This window comes from Peromyscus maniculatus, chromosome 11 (genome assembly GCF_049852395.1).
Source record: "Peromyscus maniculatus bairdii isolate BWxNUB_F1_BW_parent chromosome 11, HU_Pman_BW_mat_3.1, whole genome shotgun sequence".
NCBI classification, from domain to species: domain Eukaryota; kingdom Metazoa; phylum Chordata; class Mammalia; order Rodentia; family Cricetidae; genus Peromyscus; species Peromyscus maniculatus.
In genome coordinates, this window is record NC_134862.1 from 20,306,541 (window position 1) to 20,334,414 (window position 27,874).

Consider the following 27,874-nt stretch of genomic DNA (forward strand, 5'->3'; position numbering starts at 1 on the left):
GGTAGGATAATCTGCCTGGCAGATGATAGTCAACAAAATACTTTAAGATAGGAAAGTGTTTTAAAGCAATAAAGTCATGTATGTACTGTTATAGTCTGTATTTAGAGCAATGGTTCTCAACCTGTGGGAAGTGACCCCTCTGAGAGGTAGAATGGCCTTTTCACAAGGGTCACCTAACATAATTGGAAAACAGATATTTCCATTACAATTCAAACAGTAGCAAAATTAAAGTTATAAAGTAGCAACTAAAGTAATTTTATGGGTGGGAGTCACTATGACATGGGGAACTGTACTTATTAAAGGGTCGCAGCACTGGGATGGCTGAGAACCACTGGTTTAGAGGTCTGACCTCTTCCTTTCATTGAAAGCATAGTAAGCTAGGTTTGAATTCTTAAAACAATGTAAAGAAAACATTCTGGAAATTTATGTCAGAAAGTTGAAAGAGAAAGAAAGTCATGGAAGCATAAATGTCATCTTAATTGTTTGATATTTTTATTAATTAATAATATTTAAACAATGACTATTGTTTGTCTAGCTCTTAATAGGAGATAATGATAAACATAGAGCTTTGGAGTGGTTTGGTTTTTTTTCTGTTTGTTTGTTTGTTTGTTTGTTTTCTGAGACAGAGTTTCCTATGTAGCCCTGGTTGTCCTGGAACTTGTTCTGTGACAAGGATGGCCTTGAACTTAGAAATTCACCTGCCTCTGTCTCCTGAGTACTGTGATGAAAGGTGTATGCCACTGCACCTGGTTTGAAATGGTCTTTTTTAAGATTTATTTTTAATTAATGTGCATGTGCCTGCATGAATTTATGTGTTATATGTAATCAGATGCTCGGGGAGACCAGGGACCACCAGATTCCCTGGAACTGGAGTTACAGGTGATTGTGAGCTACCTGATTAGGGGCTCTGGGAACCAAACTCAGGTCCTCAGCAAGAGCAGTAAACATTCTCAGCCTCTGAGTCATCTCTCCTGGCTCTGAAGTCATTTTCTAATAACCTATTTTAGACGTATGTGGAATACTAACATTGAGTAGTTATTAAAAGAAAAAAAAAAGAAACTGAGCATCATTAAGACTACAGAACTTAAATTATTCATATATATTTCTTTATGCTTCTCTTAAGTTACAGAGCAGTGTTATCAATGTCTCCTCTTAGCCACTGAAAAGACAGATGCAACAAAAAACATAGCCAGTACAAAGAAAGCAAAGGAGAGACACATCAGTTCACTGACCCTTACAATTTACATAGTCCATGAACTCATTATACATGATTGGTTCAGTTTCTTAGTCCTTATTTCCTGTGACTTTGATTCCATCATCTGAATCTCTGTTACATCTTCTAAACTTACCTTAACTTCCTTCCTAGCACTTCTTGTGAGATCAGAATGAGACTTGAGGATTAACAAAGAAGCATAAGACGTCCATCCCACAAAACCAACTGCAACACTGATGCCCAAAAAGAATCTGTCGTAAGTGTGATAATAGGACAGTCCTTTCAATGCGAGATCAATCAGCTCCTCACAGAGGGAGACCTGTGGGGACAAAACATACATAGAGCTTTCAGTGAAACAATAAAAGCCACGTTTCCCAAACCAGGGAAAACTGGCATTCCATAGAACCAATCCACTAAGTATACTGGAGTGAGTAACTATAAATGGGAAGATAGGAACAGATTTCAACTGTGAGAATCTTCTTGCAAATCATGAAAAAAAAAATCTTAAAATGAGATTTTTCAATTTGGGAAGATAAGGCATTTTAACGGAAACTGTCTGTGATCTATATAGTGTTTGAAATTAATTCATTATGCAGAAATGGTCCTAAGAAAAACAGGTACAGGAAATGAAGGTTCTCTAGTATATATCCCAAATAATGGAAATGCCTATATATACACACACATACGTAAGCACGTGTGCATATGCATTATATTTTACTTTCATATTATATTATGCAAGTCTACTATAAAACATCACCAAAATAACAGTATTTAGAAGAGAAGAATAGTTTAGTGAGCTGGGGATATAGTTTAGTGGTACAGTGCTTGCCTAGCATATGAAAGGCCCTGGGTTCAAATACTACCAGGGAAAAAGTATAAAAATTAAAATCATAATTAAAAAATTATAAATATACAGATTAGTATATTTAGGCATTTTTTTAAATGGAAGCATTTTTAGTGAGGCATGGTGACACATGTCTGTAATCCCAACTGCTTTAGAGGCTGGGGTAGGAGAGCTGTAAATTTGAGACTAGCCTGGGCAACTGTGCAATTCTCTGTCTAAAAAAAATAATAATAATAAGTAAAGGAATTGATAAATTAAACAAATAAAATAGGGCCGGGGATGCAGCTCAGTGGTAGAGTGCTTACTTAGCATGCACAGGATCCTATGTTCAACCCCCTGTAATGGAAACACAACACAACCCAACACAACAAACAGTGGGTAGACGCAGTCTGAGTCAAAGCTTCGTTAGGAGTGCAGTGGGGTAAACAGCAAATGTGGAGGATGACGGTTACTTGAAATTTGTGTTTTCATTAAAAAAAGAAATAGCAATACAGTTCCTTTCTAAAGCCAAACTAGAAAGCTGCAATCACGGACTGCCTCAAGTACGGAGAAGCATGTCTGAGGCTAAAGGCCCTCCTCAGGGAACCTCCCAACCTGCCTGATATGCTCCCCACATACAGCTAACCCGACCTCAAGTGCCAATGTACTTACTGCTTCATCAAACTTTTCTTGTTTTATGTAAGACCTTGCTTTCCTTAAAGTATCCAGCTGTTGAGAATCAGAGAGCAACCTACAAAGAGAAAGAACAGTCTGAGTGTTTCCTCAGCCGGTTTCTATCATTTCTTGCTTTTTATTCTTATGTGAAAGTAAGACTAAAAATTGAGAAAACCAAACAAAACCAAATACAAATGGAAAAGAGAGGAAACATTAAGTTAAACTGTACTGTTACTGGCTATCTGAATGCCTCCAAGAAAGAGATTATGGTTAAACTTAGTGTTCTTGAGCCCAGATTTCCTTTTATGTTTGTATTTTTTGGTAATGCTAGGAATCAGACACAAAGCCTTGGACATGATAGCAAGGGCCCCACTGATAAGCTATACTCAGCCCCTGACACAAAGCTTCAAACACCAACTATATTTATGAAAACTATAGGAACCACCATTCCAAAGACATTTAAGGCCAAAACAAAGAAATTCTGATTAAGTCAAGGTAGTTAACAGACCACCACGTTCCCTCACGAAGCCTTCCTGTGTCTGTACTAGACACAGAGATAGAGTAGCAGGGTAACTCCTCAAGTGTGCTTTTTATATCTGACCAAAACAGGGCCTAAGAATCCACATTAAAGAAGTGCTCCAGAGCCTAAGCAACAATGGGAGTTAACTAATAATCTGAACCTAGTCAGCATTCTTACACTACAATGTGTTCAGGGAAATACTAAGCATAGAGAATAACCCAAAACTATATAAACCCAAAGGCATTATTAACATTTTAGAATAAACAAAGCAGCAAATATCATCAGAACAATTATCTTTATGAAAGGAATAAGTATGTCTAAATGCAAATTTGAATATATTCTGCTGAACTAAGCTTACATTTCTGAAGGGAGTACCATCACATCTTAACAATGCACAAAAAGTTACTGATGGCATTGGACGCTGTGTGATGCATGGCAAAGACTAGGACAGCTGTATATGGTTCAACACATCACTGGTTCAACAATCACTGGTTTTCTTTCTAGTTAGTGGTTCCCCACCTCTGATGAGACTTAACTTTGATGAGAAGTAAATCTTTCAAATAACTTAAAGTGGGATGGTCTGAAATTTATTTTAGAACTTAAGACACTTCTCTAGAAAATACTCTTAATTCCAAACCTTGTATGATTTCCCAAAAAATTCACGAACCACAGAAGACTACCTATGAACTTTCCTTCATTCTATAGGAAACCCTGATTAGGAATCAGTTGAGGGGCTGGAGAACTATGAATCAGTGGTTAAGAACATTGGCTGCTCTCGCAGAGGACCTAAGTTCAGTTCTAGCATCCATGTTAGGTGGCTCACAACTGCCTGTGACTGTGTCCTCCACAGGCGCTGCACTCACATGCACTCTCACACGTGCATGTGGACACACACACACACACACACACACACACACACACACACACACCCCTACACATAATTAAAATAATACAAATAAACTTGAAAGGAAAAACAACCTGTTCTGATTCTAACATCTCCCAGCTGGTTCAGCTTGGGAGAGCCAAATCAAGGGCGCTCATGTTTCCGACTGCAGGAGAACCCACCATTCTCCCATGCTCCCTCTCCACAGAATTTACTTAGATTTGTAAGAAAAGGTGTCAAGGGGTGGATTGGCGGGGAAGGCTGGGGAGAGTGGGAGGAAGGATGAGAGGGGGATCTGTGGTTGGTATATGGAATGAATAAAAAAAACTTCTTAATAAAAAAAATATCAAAAAAGGTCAAGTGTCTTATCTTATTGCAGAACCATTTTAGTTAATAAATTTATAAATTGACAAAAAAAAAGGAAAGGTGTCAAGGGCAGGAATAGAAAGAAAATGAAAACAGTTAGTTCAAAATGTTGCTTTGGTCCCTTTTCCTATGCTTTTGAACACCAAACATTTGGAATGTTTTCCTGGAAGCCTTAGAAATTGAATTACTGAGCCAAGGGCACAGGCATTTTTGTTGAGGGCTGTATCTAAACTGAACTTGCTAAACAAAAGCTTTATTGCTGACCCCCTCTCCCTCCCTGTGACCTACTCTGATCGTGAGTGCTAACTGCATCCACCAACTTCCTTACAATTGATATGGCTTCTTTTATCTACTTCATCAGTTCTAAGCTCCCTAGACTACTTCTATACCTCTTGATTCCTCATGATCCCAGACACACACACACACACACACACACACACACCCCACTTCATTTGTCATCTACCTTGCATTCACATCTGAGTTCTTGTCCATAACGATCTTTATGCTTTCAAAAATCAAATCTTTATGGCCCATTCCAAATCTTTCCTCATATCATTACCACTTTACTGTGGGTTAATAATCAGTTTATTCACATTCAATTACATTTTAACCTCATGTGGGCCAACATAATGTCTTATACTTCCATTAATTTTTACAATAATACTTAGCAAAGTGCTAAGCACACAGAATGAATCAGAAAATCTTAACGTGTAAAAATTCTATCAAAGAATATGTTGTAGTAGCACATGCCTGTAGCTCTCAGGGGCAAAGATCTCAGGTTTGGAACTAGCCTCAGCTTTATAGCAGACTTCAGACAAGAATGAGCCACAGAGTGAAACTCAGGCATATTTGTTTGTCCTGTTTTGTTTATAAAGCTATTAAAATGCTCTAGGCCTGTAAGCAGGAAAAAATTAAAGAATGGTATAGTCATATTGTCATCCTAAAAATACTAAGGATTTGCTAAATTAAGTAAAAAAGATGAAAATTACGAAGAATGAGAGAAAGATTTTAAAGAAGTATTTGTGCTTCAATATATAGTACATGAGAGACACTCAGTAAGAAAACAGGAGCCAGGGAATGACAACATATGTTTAGACATATCAAAAGTGTGTGCCATGTTCATGCCATGGTTCAGCATGCCAAGATTTAGAATCATCTGAGACTGCAGTTCTCAACCTGTGGGTCAGGACCCCTTTGAGGGTCCCATTTAAGATACCCTGCATATCAGATACTTTCATTATGATTCATAACAGCAAAATTACAGTTATGAAGTAGTAACAAAATAATGTTATGGTTGGGGGTCACCACAATGTGAGTATTAAAGAGCCACAGCATTAGGAAGGTTGAGAACCACTGGTCTACGAGGTACCCTCCGGGTGTTTCCAGAGAGTATTAACTGATGGAGTGAGTGGTACCTTCCAGTGTATGTCAGAGACCTGAAGAAAAGAAGCACTGCTTCCTGCCTTTGCTTTTTACTTCTCAGGACCTGTGTCTATCACTGTTGCCACTGCAGCCCTCCATTCAATCAAGCTCTGGCTTCTACCACACAGCACTTCCTTCTACCACACAAACTCCCTTCTACTCTAGGGAGTTTCCAGGCCTTCCTTAGGGACTGGACTGGAAATGCTGAGACATCCAGTCTGATGGATTAAGCAGATAAGGGGTCTTTCTGCCTTTCCACTATGTAAACTGCCACGATTGAGACTCCCCAGCCCACATTCTGTAACCCAGTCTTTCAAATTCTGTTTAATAGTATATGCATTAACCTGGTTCTGTTCCTCTAGAGATCTCTGCCTAATATAGTATGGGATTCATCAAAACTTCACTGTGGTATCATGACAACAAATACTCACAAACTTCACCAATAAAACTCATTTTTCCTCTTGGTTTTCCACCAAGTTGAGAAGACAGTAAAATATGTTTTCTCAGTATTATATATTTTAAACCTAAAGTCCAAATTATAAGCTATAATATCTTCATCTTTACATTAAAAACATACACATAATAAAGAAAAACCAACAAGCCAAAGGGGTTTGCATAGACTGAAGAATGCAATAGGTAAATTCAAACAAATGAGGGAAATCTGTAAGCATAAACAAGGACAAACCTTGGCAAAACACAAATTGGAAATAATTGAAAAAAAAACCAGTATTCAACTCTATAATTTTATTTCCTATTGAAAAAACAATCTAAAGAAGCATGGTAAGAAGTTAAACTAGTTTGTGGATACTAAAATTTTTGCTATAATCTCTATTCTTTATAAGATATTATTTATATGAACTATCATAATTAAAATAAAAATATGCTGGTAAGTGGGATATATACATATATATATTATGTATATATGTCATATACAGAAAGACATAACAAAATGCAACTTTCCTTAGAGAAAAAGACTAAGATTGGAACACCAGGTAGAAAAAGGAACATTTTTATTATTGGTTCTATAATTTGAAATGTGTTCATAAGCGACTTTACTCCTAACAAGATTTAATAAAATCCTTGACAATTAACCACAAGTGTAACTCTTAAGACACCTAACATTTCTATTTTGGGGACATGGCAAGAGGCTGAGAGTTTAATGTACAGTTACTGCCAGAAGTATATCAAAATCTGAGGGGCGCTTCAGCAATCTTATGAGACCACGGAGATAAAAATTAAAGTTTGTGGCTGCAAATGTGGCCTGAGTATCTTAAGTCTGGATTCTTAAGAGCTAGAAAGATTTATTTTTGAGATTTATTTATTTGTATTGTATATGTATGGGAGTTCTGCCTGCATGTATGTATGTTATCACACACATAATGCCCATAGAGGCCAGAAGAGGGTGGCAGACATCCCACTCCCCACCCCCACCCGTCACCCCCACCCCCCAGAAGCAGAGTTGCAGATGGCAGTGTACTGCCACTGGGAAATGAACCCAGGTCCTATGGAAAAGCAGCCAGTGCTCTTAACTACTGAGCCATTTCTCCAGACCCAAGAAAGACTTAAACTATCCTAAAACAAATTTGGAGGTACAGAAAAGTGAAAAACAGGAACTTTCATAAGAAACACTACATACCACACCATAGGATATGATACAGTTTGGAGAACTTATGTAAAAAAACAACAACAACAACTTGGCAAAGTTCCTGGTGAGAGGGCGGGGCATTCATGGAGACAGGAGAGAGTCCCTGAGGAGCACATGAGCTTCGCCAGTGCTAAAATGCACACACAGGGTGAGACCCGACTTTCAGGAATCGCCAGGAGGAAAGATCTAGATAAGAAAGCAAACTCTCAGGCTGGAGAGATGGCTCAGAGGTCAAGAGCACTGATCCTCTGCTCTTCCAGAGGACCTGAGTTCAATTCCCAGCAACCACATGGTGGCTGACAACCATCTACAATGAGATCTGGTGCCCTTTTCTGGCCTGCAGGCATACATGCAGGCAGAACACTGTACACATAATAAATAAATAAATCTTAAAAAAAGAAAGAAAGAAAGAAAGAAAGAAAGAAAGAAAGAAAGAAAGAAAGAAAGAAAGAAAGAAAGAAAGAAAGAAAGAAAGCAAACTCTCAAGTAGGCCACAGTGAGGCTGTACTGCAACAGCAGAAACAAACCACAAGTCAGCGGCAACAGGAGTTGGGACACAGCCACCCACTATTTGTGCTCTCTGGACATAAAGCCTCTCAAATTCAGGGCTTCTAAACCCCGGCTCAACCAAAATAAGACAGTAAAACCAAACTCACAAATGGTATAGTGACTGGTACTCCAAAGAGGTACTCAGTGTGCAAAAAGTCATCAAGCAATACTTTTATTCCTATGGTTTGAACAACGTGCCTCCCCTGAAAGGCTACTGTGTCGAAGACTTGGTTCCAATATGGTATCTCTATGAAGTGACTGAATCTTGAGTGTACTAACTTCACCAGCGGGCTAAGACATTTATAAGCTCTTAAATGAATAGACAATTGGGAGGTAGAGGCTAGTTAGACAAAGTAGGTCACTGGAATTGTGCTTTTGGGAGATGTTTTATCCCTAGCTCCTTAGTCATTCTAATTCTCAAATAGTCTCTCTCCCTCTTGTTGTAGAATATTGTCTTAAGGTGTGTTTCTTTTGTTTATGCTCTGGAACATTTGTTCAATGATGCAAAGATGTGTTTGATAAAATAAAATTCACCTGTGGTCAGGAGGCTGCGTCAGCAACTAGCTGACAAGAAGTGGTAGGGAAGACAGGTGAAGTAGGGCTTTTAAGGAGGGATGAGGAGAAGGATGAACTTTGTGGAGGACATGAGCAAGGAGAGGAGGTGAGCTATGTGCTATTCAGCGTCTCTGAAGAGCAGAATTCCACCTTAACCTTTGAATCTTGAGTTCTTTAGAGGAACAGAGGTTTAGTTAAGTTCCCTTCATAGCTTTGTAAGAGTCGGTGCCTGAGGGAACAGAATTCCCTCCAGCTACAGCCCTTGCGGCCTAACCGCTGCTGGGCAGACAGAGTTGCAGTAGCTGATTCAAACAGCTATGGCTTAGAAGGCAGCAATAATTAAATAAAAGGACAACACTCTCTCTCTCTCTCCATCCCTCCCTGTCCTCTTCCCTCCTGGCCAGCAAGAGATAAACATCTTTGCTCCACATGCCAGCCAGGAGCTGGACCCTCTAAAACTGTGAGCTAAAACCTTCCCTTCAGCTGTTTCTCTGGTGATGTGTCACAGTGACAGAAGGGCTGACTGACAGAAACTTCTGTGGAGGACAGAGGAAATGGAACCCTTATAGTGATTCTTCTGAGCTAACGGCAAACAAAAGACAGGAAGACCTCTATCCTGCCAGAGGTGGTGGTGTACTCAGGAGGCAGAGGCAGGCAGCTCTCTGAGAATTCAAGGACAGCCTGGTCTACAGAGTGAGTTTTAGACAGTAAGGCCCTGTCTAAAACAAAATATTATTATCCAGTTTCATTGAGCTGGAGATGAAATTGCCATGAGAAAAATATCCTATCTCTCTATTCCAGAAGGAAAGCATCATTTTTCCCCCACCCCCAAGTTTTGGGGTATACCATCACACCCAGAAAAAAACATGATTCTGACTATGAATGGTAAGTTGAGGACAAGGAAATGTATGCAAAAATACATCATTAGATGATTCCTTATCCCTCTAGATACTTCTCCATCAAATTAGCTATCTTAGCTCAGTCTCAATGCCTTATCACATTGTCATAATTTACTATTCTTTGTCTAATTCAGTATATAATTTGTATTTACTATTCAGGCCCAAGAAAAACAGAACCTTCAAAAAATAGAGGCAAACTTTTGCTTCCCCTACAGAATATATATTGGCACAATTATTTTGGAAAATTGAAAGTATAAAATCAACACACACGCACACACATGCACACACACACACGTATATATCCATCAAAAATGTGTGCATGTGTAAACCTCAATAATAAAAGTTAAACAGTGGAATGTACTGGCAATCCTAGAATTTGGAGGGCAGAGAGGGTCCTGGATTTTAGGTTAGCCTGTGATGCATGGCAAGTCCCATGCTATCCTAAGCTTACAAAGCAAATATCTTAAAAAACAAAACATCAGGGAAAAAAACCAAACAATAAAAAGCATATTATATGTAACTGACAAAAACTAGACCTAACAGTAGTGAGATACATAAATAAATTACAGGTTCACACATTCTATTGTAGCAGTGAAAAGCACCAAAGCAGCAATCGAGCAGTAGATATTACAATGTAACAGGGGAAAGGAAGCCTGCACAAATGAGAATACAGGTGTGAGTTCTTACAGGAGAAGTTCCACACAGGGCACACTGTATGGCTCTGTTTCTTCTTCTTCAACCTGAACAACTTTATCTGAACTGGCTTTGCTGCTTATAGAATGGGGTCACCAGTCTCCGTCCTGGATGCAGATGCTGTTTCAAGATATAAGCATTTTGTAGGAAACCACAGCTGTAGAGCTATGAGCTGTATGCTTTTCTTTGCACATACTTAACTATTTTTATGATTTTTATCAACTTTCAAGCATGTAAGATAGAGGAAGGAGTGTTCGTGGAAGGAAAGAGACAGTAAACACTCTCTGTTACACGCTGTATGTGGAGGCTAACTCAGCACAATGCTCACAGACGACTAAAAGCACAGTTGAAGGCCAGGGGTGATTCTGGGGAGAAGGAAAAAGGAGAGATTAACAGCCAAAGTGTCAATGTCATCTTTTTTTCCTTTTTATTTTATTTTAATTTTTGGCTTTTTGAGACAGTTTTTTTTTGTGTGGCCCTGGCTGTACTGGAACTCACGCTATAGACCAGGCTGGCCTCAAACTCAGAGATCCATTTGCTTCTGCCTCATGCGTGCTGAGATTTAAGACATGTGCCACCATGCTAGGTCCAAGAACTATGGTCTTAAGAAAAGTTCTTACAATAAGTTATGTATGACCAAGGCTTCCTGTACCAAAACCTCCTCAGAATTTGCCCATCCATAAAGTTCAAAGGGGCCTTTCTAAGCTTCATTACAGCAAAATTTCCAAGCATCTTACTCCATTCTGAATACCAAAGGGTACAGCCTAATTGGATGCTTCATTATTACCCTGGAATATAACATAGATTTATTTTTTAACTTTCTTTTTATTTCTTCTTTGTGTCTTTCACGTCATGTCTCTTGATTCCACACATCTCCCATCCCCTCGCATCCACCCTCTGCCCCTGCAACCTTCCCCAAAAAATAAAATTTAAGAGAAAAAAGGGAAAAAAAGGAAGGGAAAATCTCATTATGGAAGCTGCATTGTGACACAGTGAGTTACACAGTAAACTCCTTTATCCACACATGTTTACATGCAGGTGTTCACCACAAATAATTATTGGTCTGGTTCAAGGACCCTGGTTTATGCTACACCACCAATGCTTGTCCCTCACTGGGACTCTTCCTGGACATTCTGTTGTTGTCCTGTGTCATGAAGATCCTGCAGCCATGGGTCCACAGGACTGACCTGCCCCCCACCACCTACCCCCATGCTCCAGGAGATCACAGATGGGGTGGATGTGGGGGTGGGCCAACACATTACCCTGGTTCTGGGCCTAGGTAATTGCAGGGTTGATCAGCCCACCAGCTCTCCCCTGTCCTCACCACCAGGGTGAGCTCTCCAGCATTGCCCTGGCTAGTTCACTTCGTGCAGTGATGAGCAAGGGGCAGGGCCAGTTCTCGGGCTTTCATGCCCTCCGGGTGGGATCTCCCACACCTACACCTTCAGGGCCAGCTCTACTGTGTTGCCCAGACAAGGTATGGGGGGCACTTTCCTGAGTGCTGCAGTTGATGAGGGGCAGGGACAGGTATCCTGCTCTTATGACCTCAGGACCAGCTCTTTCACGTGCCTCAGGTGTTAAAGGGATGGGGGGAGGCATCTATCCCTCACCCATGCTGCCATATGAGATGAGTAATGGAACAGCTCTTCCCATTACATTGGTGCTGGGTCACCCACACGTCCACCAACAGGGTCATCTCTACTGTGCTGCCCAGGCGAGGTGCAGGGTCCACTTCCCCAAGTGTTGCAGCTGGTAAGGGGAAGGGGTCACCCCACCCCCCACCACAGGGTCAAGGGGGGCACCACTACTATATGGCAGACAAGAGGGCCTTGACTTGCTCTCTCATTCTCACACCCTCAGGGCCAGCTTGCCTATGCCCCTATGAACAAGGTCAGCTCTATTGTGCTGCCCAGGTGAGGTGTAGGGGCCTCTCCTGAGCACTTCAGCTGGTGAGGGGTGAAGACAACAATGTACAGACCTATCCTCTCTGCCTTCATCAGGGTCATAGACCAAGTCATGGCCCCTGGCAGGAGCCCAGACATCTGGCCCTGGGTAGCACTAGGTCATCTGCGTCAGCCTATCCCTCACCACCCTCACCTCTTCAAATGTGTCTCTCTCCTGTGCACATGACTCCTTCTGCCTCTCTCCCATATCACCATCCTGTACTCACCATATTGGTGCCTGATTGCCCGGCACCAGGGGCAGCCAAAACCTACCAGGCCTAGCCTGGGCAATTCGTGGGTGAATTTCTCCCTGCCCCAAGTCCAGAGACCTGGAGCAGAGCTTTGCATGTCCTTTAGAACCTGCTATAACATGGATTTATTATTCTTGCATTTTTCCAGGCCTGTGGACTGAACCTAGGGCCTCGTGCATCCCTACCATCTTTTTACTTTTCATTTTGAAACTAGGCCTCACTGAGTTGCTGTCCTTGAATTCACTTTGTAGCTTGGGCAGGCCTTCAACTTTCCACCCTCCTGCCTCAGCCTCCAATATAGCTGTGATTACAGGCCTGTGCCACTGAGCTCAGTGGTCACAACTTTTTGGAAGGAATTATATTTGTCTAATGGATGGCTAGAAATTTTTCAATTCAAAATTCACAGACTATGTATGCTCATTAAATTTCTACTTAACTTCCTTACTGCATTATTTCTTATTTCAACAAGTATTTCTTTCATGATGCTCTTAAAGTCCCGTGACACATTCTTATCACTTTCTTGCTAAGCAATGAACCTACTTAGTACTTCCTAGCCTCTAAGTTGACAGTACAAAGCAGTGATGAGATCTGGAGAGGATTCAAAACACTGGCAAGATCAATTAAGGGGGTAAAAACTAACTTTCCTTTAACAAATGCTAAAGCAGCCACACAATTTAACACAGGGAAGAGAACATTTCAGGAGTAGACATGTGTTAACAAATGCTAACAAGGGGGAGGAAGACCTTGATCAGACATCCTGACTTTTGAAATAAGTTGACATCATTAGCATAATAGTCTATCTTCATTATTAACTTGGCTGAATTTGGAACCATCTAGGAGACTTGAGTGTATTTGTGAGGCCATTTGATAGAGGGCGAGGGGAGGGGAAAAGCGAGGGGAAGACAGAGACAGAGTTAGAAAAAGAGACAGAAAGAGAAAGCTAGTTGGGGAAGACTCACCCTTGAATGTGGGCAGTACCAGTACCATTATATAGGTTGGGGGCCTGGGCAGGATTGAAAGTAAAAAAGGAGAAAACCAGCTGAGTAGCAGTGTGCCTATCTTCTCTGCTCCCTGCCTGCCACAACATGAACTATTCTGTTCTGCTCCACCACATCCTCTCCATCATGATGGATTGACCCTCTCAAACCATGAGGCCAAATAAATCTTTCCTTCTGTAAATTGTTTCTGTCAGGTATTTTATCCCAGTGACAGCAAAGGTAACTAACACATTTGGTATAAGAATTTTCATTCAGAGATTCAATTTTCTGTTTAAAAAAGCAGGTTGGACATTGGCATTTAAAAGTTTAGACAATGATACAGACTATATCAAGTTTATTACAGTTCTACCTTTTCTATAATATACAACTTTTTGATTTAATAAACTTAATGGTAAGTTATGTTTAAAATCTTTACAATATTTACAGAAGTAATTAGCTCCCAGACCTAAGAACGAATGAGCCAGATGGGTTAGTTGCACACTCTATAACCCCAGCAGTTGTGAAGCAGAAGCAGGATGTCTCACGTTTGCCTGGACTGTATAGTGAGGTCTGCTATAAAGAGAAAAAAAAGAAGAAAGATGAAGTAAGGGGAGGAAAAGGAAGGAAAGAAGGGAGAAAAGGAGAAAGACAGGAAGGAGAACAGGGAGAAGGGGATGGAGGAGAGGGAGAAAAAGAATGGGTAAAGGAGGAGGAATGAGGTGGGTAAGGCTGAAGCACTGAGCCACACCTTAAGCAAACAAACAGCTGTGGCATATGCAGAGAGCACTCTGGCCAGAGTAAACCTGACTCATAAACTCCAAACTGAAAGATGATGACAGGCAGCCTAGAGCCAATCAAGAAACACACAGCAACTAGCAGCAAAGCCCACCAAAAATCCACATATATAAACCTCAGCCCTTCGTTTAATGATAGATTGCTTCCAAACCTCCCAGAGTCTGTGTCATTGACTCTGCGTCTGCTCACCCCCTGACCCCAGGATCAGAGACAGCAGGACCCCAGCTGCAAAGCCAGCAATAGAGGAAGAGGAAAGAGAGAGGAGGGGGTGGAGCAGCAGCAAATGACAGAAAGGCCTGCACTTTTCTCTTTTTCGTGTGATGCTTATACTAGAAATGAGCCCAGTACCTAGTGCAGACTGGGCAAAAGCTCTTCTACTTGAGTTACATCCCAACCTGTAGTGCACATTTTTTATGACTATAAGAAGATTCTAAGAGAAAAAGAAGTTAAAACCTTAACAACTGATAGGATGAAAACAATGCATTGCTTGATGAAGAAACACTGGTATTGAAGAGTGAAACCAAACTGTCGTAGAAGAAAGGCTAAGCACACCCCACCTCAATGGCTAAAAAGCATATCACTGTATTAGTTTATTGCTATGGTCTTCCAAACAGCATCTGCATTTATCTCAGAAATCTGGGTCTCTACATTATGATAAAAACAAGAGTTAGAAAACTGTCCAATTAAAAAATGGGCTATAGAGCTAAACAGAGAATTCTCAACAGAAGAAGTTCAAATGGCTGAAAGACATTTAAGGAATTGCTCAGCATCTTTATTCATCAGGGAAATGCAAATCAAAACAACTCTTAGATACCATCTTACACCCACCAAAATAGCTAAGATCAAAAACACTGAAGACAGCTTATGTTGGAGAGGATGTGGAGCAAGAGGAACACTCCTACACTGTTGGTGGGAATGCAAACTTGTACAGCCACTTTGAAAATCAATATGGCACTTTAGAAAATTTGGAATCAACCTCCCTCAAGACCCAGCTATACCAGTCTTGGGCATATACCCAAGGAATGCTTAATGATATGAACTATGTTCATAGCAGCATTATTTGTAATAGCCAGAACCTGGAAACAACCTAGATGCCCTTCAACTGAAGAATGGATAAATAAAATGTCGTATATATTGGAGTAGTACACAATGTAGTACTACTCAGCTGAGAAAAACAATGACATCATGAGGTTTGCAGGCAAATGGATAGAACTAGAAAATATCATCCTGAGTGAGGTAACCCAGACTCTGAAAGACAGACATGGTATGTACTCACTCATAAGTGGATACTAGATGTAAAGCAAAGGATAACCAGACTGCAACTCACAACTCCAGGGAGGCTACCTGGTAAAGAGGACCATAAGACACAGGAATCGCCCGACAGAGAAATAGATGAGATATACATGAGCAAATTGGGGGTGGGGAGGTAATGGAGGGCAAGGGTTGAGGGAAAGAGAGATTAGGGGAGCGGGAGATCCCAGCTGGATCAGGAACAGAGTGGAAGAACAAGGAAAGAGATACCATGATAAATGAAGACCCACGGGAATAGGAAGAAGCAGAGTGCGAGAGAGGTCCCCAGAAATCCACAAAAATACCTCCACTATAGACTACTGAACTATTTAGGAGGCCCCCAGGCAGTGGGACCAGGACCTGTCCTTGGTGCATGAGCTGGCTTTTTGGAACCTAGGGCCTATGTTGGGACACTTTGCTCAGCCTTGGTGTAGGGAGGAGGGGACTGGACCTGCCTCAACTGAATCTACCAGGCTGGGCTGACTCCCCAGGGGAGACCTTGCCTTGGAGGAGGTGGGAATGGGGGGTGGGTTGGGGGAAAGCTGAGGGGTTGGAGGAGGGAGGACAGGGGAATTCATGGCTGATATGTAAAATTAAATTAATTATAAAATAAAAATATTTTTTTAAAAAAAGAAACACAGTAAAATCAAATTCAAACAGAAAAGACTCGAAACGGGTTATGATGTACTTAAAAAATATATGTAGATTTGAAAAAGAGAAGGAAAAAAGTATAGGCCATTATAAAAAGAAATACTTAAAAAATTCTTTAAAGAGACAATAATAGTATAAATAAGCTACATAAAAAATGAAAAAAAAAGAGTTAGAAAACTGAGTGATGTTAAAGGGTACTGCCTGCTGAGTCTAGTTCTGCTCAAGTTCTAGCTGAGAATCTGAGACCAGTTCAGTTATCATGGAACGTGATATTGTCTTTAAAAATTTGGTGTTATAGTTTTAGAAATCAAAGGTCCTTCAAATAGTGCGAGACAGCGAAAACTGAACTGAGTATCTGGTTCCTGTGTGGGGTGGCAGTGGGGGAAGTGAGACTTCAGGAAAGGGTGGGTTCCTGAATGTAGACAGTCAAGAAAGGCAGAAGAGCTGGAGGGAACTACTGTCTGCGCACATTCCAACACATCACATTTCAGGGATTAGAACGCTGGGAGTGGTGAAGCCAAGGCTCTAAAGACGTTTAAAATTCTACTGTGGTGAACTAATCATGAAACCTAACATGTAAGAGCTTTGTAGATAGATTTAAGCATTTGTTATTTTCCCCTTGGGACTAGGGACAGACCTCAGTAGTAGAGTATTTACCTAGCATGTATGAGGCCCTGGGTTTCATTAAGCACTTCAAAAAAAATTTTTGCCATCAAGTTGTGAAATAGAACTTGCTGGGGGTTGGAGAGAGAGAGAACTCAGTGGTCAAAAGCACACTGGCTTTTCTTCCAGAGGTTCTGGGTTCAATTCTGAGGACCTGAATTGTGATTCATAATCATCTGTAACTCCAGTTCCAGAGAATCTGATGCCCTCTTCCAACCCCAATGGACATCAGGCATTCAATCAGGGCAGAGACATAGAAATGCCCATACACACATAATAATTTTTTTAAAAAATTAAATTCTTTATCTTCTATCCACCATACTCTGTAACTTCTCTCTCTTTAGAAAACAAACAAGTAAACAAACTAAAACAAACTAGAGCTTTTTTAAAAAAGAACCATAATATGCTAGCAAAAGATCAGTTAGACCAAAAAAAAGAAAAAGAAAAAAAAAAAAAAAAGCCCAAACAAGCACTATGAGATTAAAAGTCTACAAAAATACCCCAGAGTTTGTTTTGTTTTGTGTTGGCCATCTACTACTGGGCATGGAGCCTGTCCTTAAGTGTATTTAACAGGAAGGGAAATTGTGATCAAAATATGTTATATGGAAAAAAATTTTCAAAAAAAAAACTCTTAGGGACTAGAGAGGTGACTCAGCAGTTAAGGTCACTTACTGCTACTGAAGAGGACCTGAATATGAGAGGATCTGAGTTCAGTTCCCAGCACATGCATGAGGTGGCTCACGGCAATATGTAACTCCGGCTCCAAGGCAATCTGTCACCTCTAGGTAATGTGGGCACCTACACAAACATACACATATACATAATCAAAAACAATAAACATAAACAAAAACTTTATTGACTTGCTCTACTGATCACTTGTCCAGAAATGAGATAGCTATGCACAGTGCATACTTAACACAATATGTCCACATTATGCTGAACTGCCACTGAGATCCACTTGGAGAAAAATAATTAAATAAGTCACAGAACATCAGCAATCACAGACTGATATTCTAGAAAGATCAGGCATGCCACAGAACTGATGTTAATTTTTTAAATATATTACAAACATATATAAGACCTAAGACTGCTGAACAGAATACTTAAATTTATTAAATCATCAAATGGCAACCCATTAAAATTAAAAGTACTGAACAAACAAATGATTAAAGGAGCACTACGATGAGAAGACTGGATTCAACTTCATCTCTATACCACACAGCACAGCAAGGAAAGACTGAAGACGATTTCATCCTCCACAGAATACAGAAAACTGGTTTCACTCTATGTGATGGCTGCTATGAACATATCTGTAAGATACACTATCCGTAAGGCCTGCTCTGCAAGACTACCTTACAGGGTTCAGGTCAGATGCAATGGCGAAGCAAAGGGAACTTATGATATCTCTAATCTGAGGGTTATGGAAAAACTCACACGCATGCTGTTCCAGTCATGTCTCTTTATTTTTCTGCTTTTCTTCTAATTTTCTTGTCCTAATTGTTTATAATTTCTTAGTTAATTCTCTGTTCTAATCCTGCTGTTTCTCTCATCTAGTCTAAAAATTCTCTTTTTACAGGAGGCTTAAGACAATAAAAAAAATACCTTGTGTTACTATGGCAACACAAGGTTACAAGGTTTCAAGATTTCAGGAGTAAGACTGTGACCAGAGGAACAGGACACAGTGCCCAGTGTGACAAACTCTGAGACATAGCTCTTTATCAGCACACTTGGCAAGCGAAGAACTAGCATGCTTTTATTAGGGTGCTTTGTGTAATAACCTTGGTTAGACATGTGCAACTATGTAAAGTTTTAAACTTATGATCTATTTACAAAGGTAGTATGAACTCAATCTGAGGTAAAAATGAGCAAATTGTGTGCAGTCAGTCTTAGACTGAGGAGAAATTGTTATTGTGTTAGTCTGAGCGAAAGGAACAAAGCAGGTTTTTAAGTGTCTACTGTCTTCGTGGGACAATAGAGCTAGTTATGAAGCATATCCTAGTATATTTTCTATATATCAAAATTATACAGCTAAGTGAGAAGTTATCTTCCTGACCATCCACAAATATGTGTGCCCATAAGACTGAGATGTAATCATGAAATTACATGCACACATTACATGAAAATGCATGGTAATGAGGAGATATCATAGCTGTTCTTGTACGGGTGATATTACAGATGAATACAACAGTTTTCAGAGTCAGTGATCTGTAAGCCTTGCTGATGGGGTATCCCATCAGAAAATAATTCCACTGGTGGGTTGACATCTGAATTATCAATTGCTGTAAGCTATAATTGCATCATGGTCCACAATAGTTCGTAACAATCGATCCTGACAATACAAGTCTGGCTAAACTCTGAAATTCAATATTTTGAAGACAAAGTATAAGTTCTGAACATGTACACAAGGACTAACCTGGCCCCTGCTTATTTGCCATTTTCACTGTTCCTACTTATATTTTAATCTGCTGAGTGTCTGCTCCAGTAGTTTTGAAAAATTGTTTCTTTTCAGTCTTTTGTGTCATGAAAAAAGTTTAAAGTAGGTAAAATGATATTAATGTATTTTATATCTTACCTATATTCTTTGTTAGTAAGCTTTCCTTTCCTTTTACAAAACACACTCCAGAAAACGATCTACAGCAATGCTTCTCTCTAAAATCTCCTCTCAACAGAAAACATGGATTACTTTCCCCCCTGTGGAAAATGAGTCCCTTTCTTACTTTGAGGAATTATTTCCACTCTAGTTTCCACAAATCTGAAATAATAAATCCCATCATTATACATAATAATATAACATGGACAAGTTGTGCTTATAAATGCTCACTAGTAAGATCTCTGAAGCGCTCGTAGCTGAACATGCCTCGCACATTAGGCAAGCATTCTATAGTGAAGCTCCAGCCCTAGCCCCCAGGAAGACATTAATTTATCATGTAACCAGTGTTTTCATCTTTGTCCATAAATGAGAACAAATAATTTGGAAAACCATAACAATAATTCTGATAAGTTACAAAAGTTTCATGACAGCTATAGAACCAGCAAATATCATACACAATTATGTACACAAATTAGATTAGAAAGATAGACAGATGGATAATTACTTTTAGGCAGTAGGGTGTTTCCACAAATTGCCCACACTGGCTTTGAACTTGTAGACTCAAGCAATCTTTCTGCCTCAGCCTTCTGAGTAGCTGGGAATACAAAAGTACACCAACCACATGCAGTGCAAACTATATTTTATAACAGTTTCAATAACACTAGTGTAAAGAGGGCTGAGATTATAGAGCAGTGGTACATCTGCCCAGCACTCCTGGGGGAAGGAAGAACTGACTCTTTCTGGCTCCTCTAGTCCTACCCAATGTTTGTTAATGTGTGGTAATGAAGATTCCAGACAAACCACTTTTGAAGATGACCAGATTTGCTGGGGGTTAAATGTGTGAACAGAGAGGGGTAGGAAGAAATAGGTCAGTAGTGAAGAGCACAGGCTGCTCTTGCAGAGGACCCAGGTTCGATGCCTCACACCCACATGGTGCCTCACAAACAGCTGCAACTCCAAGGGATCCAGTACCCTTTTCTGGCCTCCATGGGCACCAAAGATGCATGTGGTACAGACACATACGTGTAGGCAAACACTCATACCCAAAATAAAAATAGGCAAATCTTTTTAAAATGTATAAACACAGAAATGGCTGGAGCCCACAGAAATTCCTGTGATCAGAACACAGACCTAGAAACAAAGAAGAGGCGCATGGCCATGGAGGACACTTTGGACAGATAGACCCATAAGAGAGCACCAAGAGGAACAAGTGTGCAGTCAATAACCACAGCGCACAGTCATTAGAGAGATGTGCTGCCTCAGGATATAGCCGGTACCTCACACATGCCAACTGAGATTAAGGTATAAAAAAGACCTGAGAGAAAAGCCCCTCAGACCAGTATGAGGAGGAATTCCCCTCTACTTCTGTACTGCTGAGGTGGGGTTTGAGTCACAAAAATATTCTGATAAAATATTCATTAAATCCTGCAAATCCCATTATTTCTATAAGCACACATATTGGTCACATTAGTAAGGCCACTCCACATAGTTAAAAGTAGATTTATTTAATGGTGTAACTTACAAATGAAGGGATAGGTAGGTTGAGGGTTCTGGGAAAGATGCAGCAGTAGTTCAGCGATGTTCTCTGGAGAACTCTCCTCCGTCCACCTCTAGCTTCTGGGCTCCCAGCAGCAAGAGAGCGCAGCACATCCCAATCTCAGGTCTTCAGGCCCTCCCTTGGCCCCGCCTTGTGGGTGTGATAGTTACCAAAACCTCAATGGGGGTTGAAACTTCCAGACCAAAGCTGGAATGGCTACCCACTACACACACAACTCGACTACAGTATCCATATCAACAGTCCCTTTGCTACAATATACATTCTTTAGAGTATTTAACATGAGGCTTCTGAGGTAAGACAATGGATTAGAAGTTCCCACCAAGTGACTCCATGCATGAGAAGGGTCACATAGCAAAGCAGAGTATAATCCCTCAGTGTCGACACAGGCAATCTTAGTGGCTAGAGAAATTCTGGGTTCTGGCAGGCCCTATATCAGTAAAGGAACTTCATCTGAGAGTGACTTTTCCTGTCTGACAGCATCCCATAGCTACAGCAAGATGCCATCTTGAGAAGGGGCCTTGGTTTAAATCTTGGTTTAAAGCTGCTACGGAGACCTGAACAATCAATCACAAGACAGCCTATGGACACTCTGCCACCATGTCTAGGTGGGGGACGGACACAACAGGTATGTGTGGAAGGGGGAGATTCAGACAAATTCACTGAGAAAAAACGAGGAGCAGTGAACCCAGGCTGTGGAGGCCACAGTGTCAGTGGCCTCACCCTCAGTGGAAGGAATAAGAGCCATCACCTCAACACCTGTGGGTTGCTGTGCAGATGGGTAGTTTAGTCCATGGCTGGCAATTGCTTAGGCACAGGAGCTGCCTCCTTACCACCAACTGTACTTTGTTGCTAGTCTAGCAACTCTGGGACCACAGACAGCAGATTACTAGATTTCTGCAGGGTGGTTTCTTGCTGTAATCTTCCTGAAAGCAGAGCACGAGGCTCCCTGACTTATCCCTCTCCTATGATCTGATCCTATACTTAAAAGGGCCTCACTAGAAAATTCTTAAATCTGATAAAACTTACAGCCAAAGTAGCAGGGTATAAAATCAACAGCTTTTCTATCAATCAGTAAAGAGCATTTAAGAAATCAGGAAAACAATCCTACTCACAATAGCAAAACAAAACATTTAAAAAATAATCTTTAAAGAAAGAAGTAAAAGACCTCTACAACGACAACTATAAAACAATGAAGAAAACAATAGAAAAACTGAAGAATAACAACAGAAAAAGAAAAAGAAAAGACTTCCCATGTTTGTGGCTCAAAAAGAAAAAACAAAACAAAATAGATCTGAGCAGCCTGCACTGTCACCCAGGGCCATCACATCATCCAGACCTCAGCTGCTGCCAAGGGCCATGTCTGGGCCCATGGTTCTATTGCAGCCCTGGCCTATGTTGACCTCTGTGGCTCCGATTACCACTGAAGACAGCTGGAGAAATGGCTCACTAAATGCCCTTCCAGATGACATGAGCCCAGTTCCCAGAACCCACTTAGGGCAGCTCCCAACTGCCTGTAACTCCAGAGCCACAGAATCCAACACCCTCTTCCAGCATCCTTAGGTGCCTACGTACATGTGGCACACACATACAGGATTAAAAATAAATCTTAAAAACAAAAACTACATAGAGAGTCCTTCTATTCGTCAGGATGGCTAGCGTCATTAAAACATAATAAATTCTGGCCAGGATGCAGAGAATGAGGTATGGGAACCTGATATACATGGTTGGTGGGAAAATAAGTTAGTAGATCTGCTATAGAAATCAGCATGGAGGTTCCTAAAAAAGGAACAACAACAACAACAAAGATCTACTGCACCTCTCAGAGTTATTCATCTGAAGGAATTAAAGTATACAACTCAGATACCAATAAATCCATTTTACCAGGGGGCTATTCACAACAGTGAAATTATGGAATCAGCCTTAGTGCCCATCAACACCTGATCAATTTACATATCAAATGTGTTACATATACAAAGTGGAGTGTTAGGTAGCCACAAAGAAAAATGAAATCATGCCATTTGCAGAAAGATGAAGGGAACAAGAATGTTAAAAGACGTAAGTCAGACTCAGAAAGACAATCACAGGTTTTCTCCAATATGTGGATCTAGTCTTTCTTTTTAAAGACCAGTGAGATGGTTTAGCACGCAATTACACTTGTTGCTAAGGCTGACAACCTGAGTTCCAGCCCCAAACCCACATAGTAGAAGGAAGAAATACATTTCTCTGTCCTGTCCTGATTGACATACTTGCCCTGTGTGGCACACACAGGCACATACATAAATAAATAAGTAAATGAATGAATGAATGAATAAATATATAAATAATAAATAATAAAGAAGAAATGACGGGCTGGAAAGATGATTCAGTTGTTATGGGCATTTGCTGCTCTTCAGAGGACCTGAGTTTAATTCCAAGCACTCCCATGAAGCAGTTCACAATTTCACATAACTACAGCGACAAGGACCTGGTAGCATCTTCTGGAATCTGTGGTTACCAGCACTCACGTGTGCAGTTGCACAGCCACACAGAACATACACATGCATACCAAACTTTTTTTAAAGTCTTTAGAAATGAAAGGAAAGACATGAAAGTTAGAAGGGCTAGCTGAATGACATGGTACATGCATGAAATGCCAGTACTCAGGAGGCAGAGGCAGAATAGGAGGTAGAAGACAGTCTGGTCTACAAAGTGAGATTCTGTATTAAACAATCAAAAAAAAAAAAAAAAAAAAAAAAGAAGGACTGGGAGCAAAAAGGCAGGCCACTGGGAATAGAAAGGATAATTTAAGTTAATAGCAAGGGACAACAGAACAAATGGTCACATTTTTTTCCTATTTGGCTAAAAACAGGAAGTCATCACAAGGCATTATTAAAACAAAAATACTTAGGGATGCTTCATTTCAAACACAGATTTCTCTCATTTACTGAAAAAAAATTACCTTCCAGGAGTAATAACCCCAAACCAACATTAAAAGTGCTTTCTTTCTCTTTCTGCTCCAGTAGCTGTCCACGTAAGTCTGTTCCTCTTGGCCTCAACTCCTGATTCTCTTGTCCCTCTCCTGGTGGGTGCTCCCCTGAAGTAACGGTACTACACTGCCTATTGCCTAGTAGATTCACCTTGATGGCATCCAACTGCTTATGAGAATATTTAACCATGGCAACTGTCAGCTGCTAATACTCAGGCCTTTTCTCCTCTCCTTAGAGAGCTGAGTCCTCAGCTGGGTACTACTGCCACCCTTTGCTGTTTTATATCTCTTTGTAGCACCTCTGACCACAGGGCTCCATGGGTGCTACTTAATGTGAGTAGGAACACTGGTTTTCACTGTCTCAGAAGTATACTGAGCAAAGACTTTCTGCATTTCTTGCATGTCTGTCCCACATTCGTCTCTGAAGTAAGAACAAAGCCTTTTCCTGACAATGCCTTACCATATTTAATTCCAGTCACTATAAATTTCCATCTATTAGAGGGTTTGAAGGTCTGCAAGAGTTCTAAAAACAAGCTGCACTCATGCTATAGGATCAGTTCTTAGCACACCATGCAGTAGGTTTTTGTTCTTATTATTTGTTTTACTATCTTTCTGTATGTTCCCACCGGGCATTGAGTCCAGTGATGGCAGGCACTATCTATTTTCCAGCATCAAGTACAGTGTCTGGCACAAAGCATAAAAACCATAAATACAGTTAAGTGTTCATGCAGTTAAAAAGCATTGCAGATTATTTGTTGGCAATGACTAAACTGATGATATATGTGAGCTATTACCCTCTGGTGTGAGCTACACTGTGTACCCCATGCTCTTGTGTGGAGGTCCTAACCCCTGGTACTCAGAAGAGTAATTTTATTTGCAAATAGTCTCTGAAGATGTGTTGCTTAGGTGTTGAATAATCTTCAAAGGCCCAGGTGTTAAAGGTTTGGTCCTTAAAGTAGCACTGCCAGAAGATGGCAAAGATCTTTCAGGGCCTAGGCCAGGGATAATGGCACAAATCTGCAGTCACTGCACTTGGAGGCAGAGACAAGGAGATCAGGAACACAAGGCTTTCTTTGAGTACACTGCAAGTTCAAAGGCTGTCTGGGCTATATGAGAAACTGTCCCCAAACAAAAATAACAACAAAAAGGTAGGGCCTAGGAGGTTTTAGGTAACTGGGCAAGTGTCCTTAAAGGGACTCTGGAGTGCAGTCATTTTAAGCTGACTAGCCACTAAGTAAGCAGCTAGTATACCACATATTCCCTGCCAGGATACACTTCTTCACCAAAGGCCCAATGGGCCGACTAGTCATGGAGTGAAATCTCCAAAACCATGAGCCAAAGAAAACCTTCCTTGTTTCAGTTGATATATATATCAGGAATTCTGTCACTGTCATGGAACGTTAACTAACACACAGCTACATTCATGCTAACATAAACTAATACTGGCTTGATATAATCCTAATTCCAACAACTGCTATCATTGACAGGAAAGGGAAACACACACACACACACACACACACACACACACACACACACACACACACACACACACGGAAATACCATGTGAGAACAGTCTGGCATGACTCTACATACCTCTACAAGGCAAAGAAAACACGTAGGGTTACATGTAGCACAGGAAGCTATGTGGAAACAAGAAGGATTCCTTCTCTAGAGCCTTTGGAGGGAGCACAGTCCTGACAATATCTTGATTTTAAAGGGAGTCTCTCCTCCCTCTCTCCCTCTCTCCCTCTCTCCCTCTCTCCCTCTCTCCCTCTCTCCCTCTCTCCCTCTCTCCCTCTCTCCCTCTCTCTCTCTCTCTCTCTCTCTCTCTCTCTCTCTTGGTTTTTTGAGACAAGGTTTCTCTGTGTAGTTTTGCACCTTTCCTGGAACTCACTTTGTAGACCAGGCTGGCCTCAAACTCACAGAGATCCGCCTGCCTCTGCCTCCCAAGTGCTGGGATTAAAGGTGTGTGCCACCACCTCCCAGCCCCAAAAAAAAAAAAAAAAAAAAAAAAAAAAAAAGCAGTCTCTAGAACTAAAAATAAACTTTTGTTGTGTCAAAACAGCCAGGTTATGACAGTGTGGGAGCACTAATAAACCTCTCAGTGACATGCCAAAATTCAGTGGCTCAGAAATGAAAGACAAGGCCTTTTCCACTATCCATTTTCCCTAGTACATACCAAGAAGAAACTAACAAAATACAACTTTCCACACAGCCATCTTAAAGAAAAATGTTCTTTACTGACAACATTTTGTAGAGTATTATTTTAATCTGTGTTACATTTGTTTATACTATGGAACATTTGTTTAATGATGCAAGGATACGTTGCATTCTTTTATGTTGCATTTGTTTAACTCTGTGAAGCTGTGTTACTTTGCCTGTCTAAAACAACTCAGGGCCTAATAAAGAGCTGAACAGCCAATAGCGAGGCAAAAGAAAGGATAGGTGGGGCTGGCAGGCATCGAGAATAAACAGAAGGAGAAATCTGGGAGGAAAAGAAGAAAGAACAAGAGAACAAGGAAAAGAAGACTCTAGGGGCCAGCCACCCAGCCACACAGCCAGCCAAAGAGTAATTAAAGTAAGATATAAAAAGTAAGAAAAGGAAAAAGTCCAGAGGTGCTGTAGGATCCTGCATGCTGTGAATATATATATATATATATATATATATATATATATATATTAAGATTTATTTATTTATTATGTATACAGCATGTACAACTGCACACCAGAGGAGGGCGCCAGATCTCATTACAGATGGTTGTGAGCCACCATGTGGTTGCTGGGAATTGAACTCAGGTCCTCTGGAAGAACAGTCAGTGCTCTTAACCTCTGAGCCATCTCTCCAGCTCCCGCTGTGAATATATTTTGTTCTCATTGGTTGATAATAACGCTGTTTGGCCAATAGAGAGGCAGAATAAGGTTTGAAGACAGAGGTAAAGAAGGGTGGAGTCAAGCAGCCTCCAGCCAGCCGCCTAAGGAACAAGATCCCAGAGAACCAGTGAGCCATGGGCAACGTGGCAATGCACAGATTAATAGAAATGGGTTAATTTAAATGTAAGAACTAGTTAGTAATAAGCCTGAGCCATCGACCAGACATTTATAATATAAGCCTTTGAGAGAATATTTGGAAGCAGCTGCGGAACTGGGCAGAGAAACTCAGTTTACATAGAGGTAAAAGGTAGATGGGATAATTTTAAGTTAAGAAAAGCTGGCAAGAAACAAGTCAAGCTAAGGCTGGGCATTTATGATTAAGAATAAGCTTCTGTGGGTGATTTATTTGGGAGCTGGGTAGCGGGCCCCCAAAAAGAACAAAAACAACCACCACCAACATTTAGTGAAAACATCATTTTAAAAGAATCTATGATTGTTGAGGCTAGCCTAGTCTACATAGTAAGTTCTAAGACAGGGAAACATACTGAGACCCTGTCTCAAAGAACATTAATAACAACAAAAGTATATGTGATCAACATGTTATGCTTACAAGAAGGAAAAAGACAGAAATGGGTACTCTAAATAGTCCACATTTTCTCCTAAAAGTGTTACTATTCCTTCTTATCTTACAGTTATTTGAACATTGTAAAAGAAAGTAAAGTGTATTTTAGGATTATCAACTATGTTGTCCACTCTTCAGGGTGAACTAGTATTTGGAGGGCAAGGAGTTTTTCATATTTCTTGTTCAAAATTTTATTACAAAAATATTTCACTTGCAAATACCCATGGTCCAATATTTTATAACAGCTGCTAATTCCTTTTTAGAATAGTTATCTAGATAGAGGGGAAACATCTCAAGGAAATAAGAGTAGAAAAAAGGGCAAAAATTATTTGTGAACCAAGTTTCTTTCCTTAACCTGATCAGTGGTGCAGAATCATGCTGTCTTCCATATCTATGTAAATGGATCATTTCCCAGGCACATATGTAACTTATAAAAGCTGTTTGTAAAAAATGGA

The 27,874-nt window shown here is 40.5% G+C and overlaps 1 protein-coding gene across 6 annotated transcripts in view; it reads right to left on the reverse strand.

Moving 5' to 3' along the window:
• The window catches only part of Pign (phosphatidylinositol glycan anchor biosynthesis class N), a 143,058-nt gene that overhangs the window by 76,650 nt on the left and 38,534 nt on the right, over positions 1–27,874 (reverse strand). For all 6 annotated transcript variants that reach the window (XM_042257934.2, XM_006995017.4, XM_042257936.2 and 3 more), the window contains 2 exons: positions 2,709–2,787; positions 1,350–1,532 (listed from right to left, as the gene is read on the reverse strand). In XM_042257934.2, the coding sequence (XP_042113868.1) occupies positions 1,350–1,532; positions 2,709–2,787 (262 nt within the window). The remainder of the gene's footprint in view (positions 1–1,349; positions 1,533–2,708; positions 2,788–27,874) is intronic.